The following is a 1,443-nucleotide window of genomic DNA, read 5'->3' as shown; positions in this document are numbered from 1 at the left end:
ACACACACGCACACACACAGCNCACACNCCCGAGCCTCCCTCGGTGGGCGTGGAAGGCGGCTTCACTCGCCGCCGCGCTGCTGCTGCTGCTGCCCCATGGCCCATCGCCTCACGCCCTCACGCCTCTGCTCCTCCTGAGAGCCCGAGAGCAGAAGGAGCCAGACTGGCACAACAACCATCACCGCCAGCGCCACAACGACGCTCACCTCACGCTCGGTCTGTCGCCATGCGTGCACGCCTGGCGCCTCCACGGGCCGCACACGGTTTGGCGCGTTGCCAAAGCGTCGGCACGACGCCGCCGGCCCCAACATGGCGAACGCACGCAGCCGCCGCATTGCCACCTACCCGCCCAGGCACAGAGGAAAAGGGAGATGCAGGCACCCAGCAACGCCGCAGTGACAGAGAAATACGCTCGGCGAAACGGCAAACACGCAACTAATGCTTGGCCACAGCGCCGCGCACGTCGCACCCGACGCTCCGCGACAAAGATGAGTCCGGCCCCCGCACACCACCCGCTGGCGAAGCCCAATCAACCGCGTGAGGGAAAACAACGGCCCGCACGGAGCCCCGCAAACACGGCCGCCCGCTCAAGACGCGCCGGCACCCCCCTCCCCCACGTGAACCTCGGCCGCGGGGACATGCCCCCGCAACAGCCCGCCGCGCGGCTGGAGACAAAAGGGGGCCGACAGACGCAAAAACAGGGGGCCGATCCTCACACCCGCCCAGCACGCCGGCGCAAGGAGAGGCAGCCGGTGGAGACAAATAACTGCCGTCGCTCGGCAGCAATCGATACAACGCACAAGGCTCACCCTCCGCCACCGCGCATTCTCTCCACCGGCGCGCGTCTCCCCCGCAGCTGCGGGCAGCAAAAAAGGTCATTCATCCCCGCACACACACACACACACACACATACACGGCGGGCCGCAGCCAAAGTAGCCTGGCGATGGCCTGCTTGCTTGGGCGCCGCTCACACCCGCCAGCCGTTACGGGGCCGTCTCAACCCCCACACTCGCCATGAACGCCGCGGCCTCCTGCTTCCCCAGCGCCGCCACAAGCCCCGAAAACTTGGACGACGGGTCCGACACAAGTTCGCGCGGGGAGCCCGACTCCGCGACGACGCCGTGGTCCATGACGATGATTTTGTCGTACGCCGCCACGGTGTGCAGGCGGTGGGCGATGGTGATGACGGTGCGTGAGCTGAAGGCCGTCATCACCGTGTGCTGGATCTGCCGGTCGAGGGCGTGGTCGATGTTCGCCGTGGCCTCGTCCATCAAAATGAAGCCGCTGCCCCGCCGCAGCAGCGCCCGCGCGAGGCACAGCAGCTGCCGCTGCCCCACGCTGTAGTTCGAACCGCCCTCCCGCACGCGGCTGTGGATGCCGCCGCCCTCCGCCGCCACGCGCTCCCGCATCCCCACCAGCTCCAGCGCGCCCCACACCTCCGCC

At 68.4% G+C, this 1,443-nt stretch overlaps 1 protein-coding gene and 1 pseudogene across 1 annotated transcript, besides 1 other annotated feature; one reads left to right on the top strand and one right to left on the bottom strand.

Moving 5' to 3' along the window:
- The first annotated feature begins 3 nt into the window (after nt 1–3).
- On the top strand, nt 4–508 carry Tco025E_03991 (hypothetical protein; annotated as a pseudogene).
- A 380-nt stretch (nt 509–888) lies between these two features.
- Nucleotides 889–915: a microsatellite.
- A 68-nt stretch (nt 916–983) lies between these two features.
- On the bottom strand, nt 984–1,409 carry Tco025E_03990 (multidrug resistance protein A; the record flags this gene model as incomplete). Its single annotated transcript, XM_029370906.1, has 1 exon — nt 984–1,409. One exon carries the CDS (start codon nt 1,407–1,409, stop codon nt 984–986), a length of 426 nt encoding a protein of 141 aa, XP_029229007.1.
- Between the last annotated feature and the right edge of the window lie 34 nt (nt 1,410–1,443).

This window comes from Trypanosoma conorhini (genome assembly GCF_003719485.1).
Source record: "Trypanosoma conorhini strain 025E chromosome Unknown Tco_14.4_contig_00193, whole genome shotgun sequence".
NCBI lineage: Eukaryota > Euglenozoa > Kinetoplastea > Trypanosomatida > Trypanosomatidae > Trypanosoma > Trypanosoma conorhini.
The sequence above is the reverse complement of the archived record's forward strand: the minus strand, read 5'-3'. Positions and strand labels throughout refer to the sequence as shown.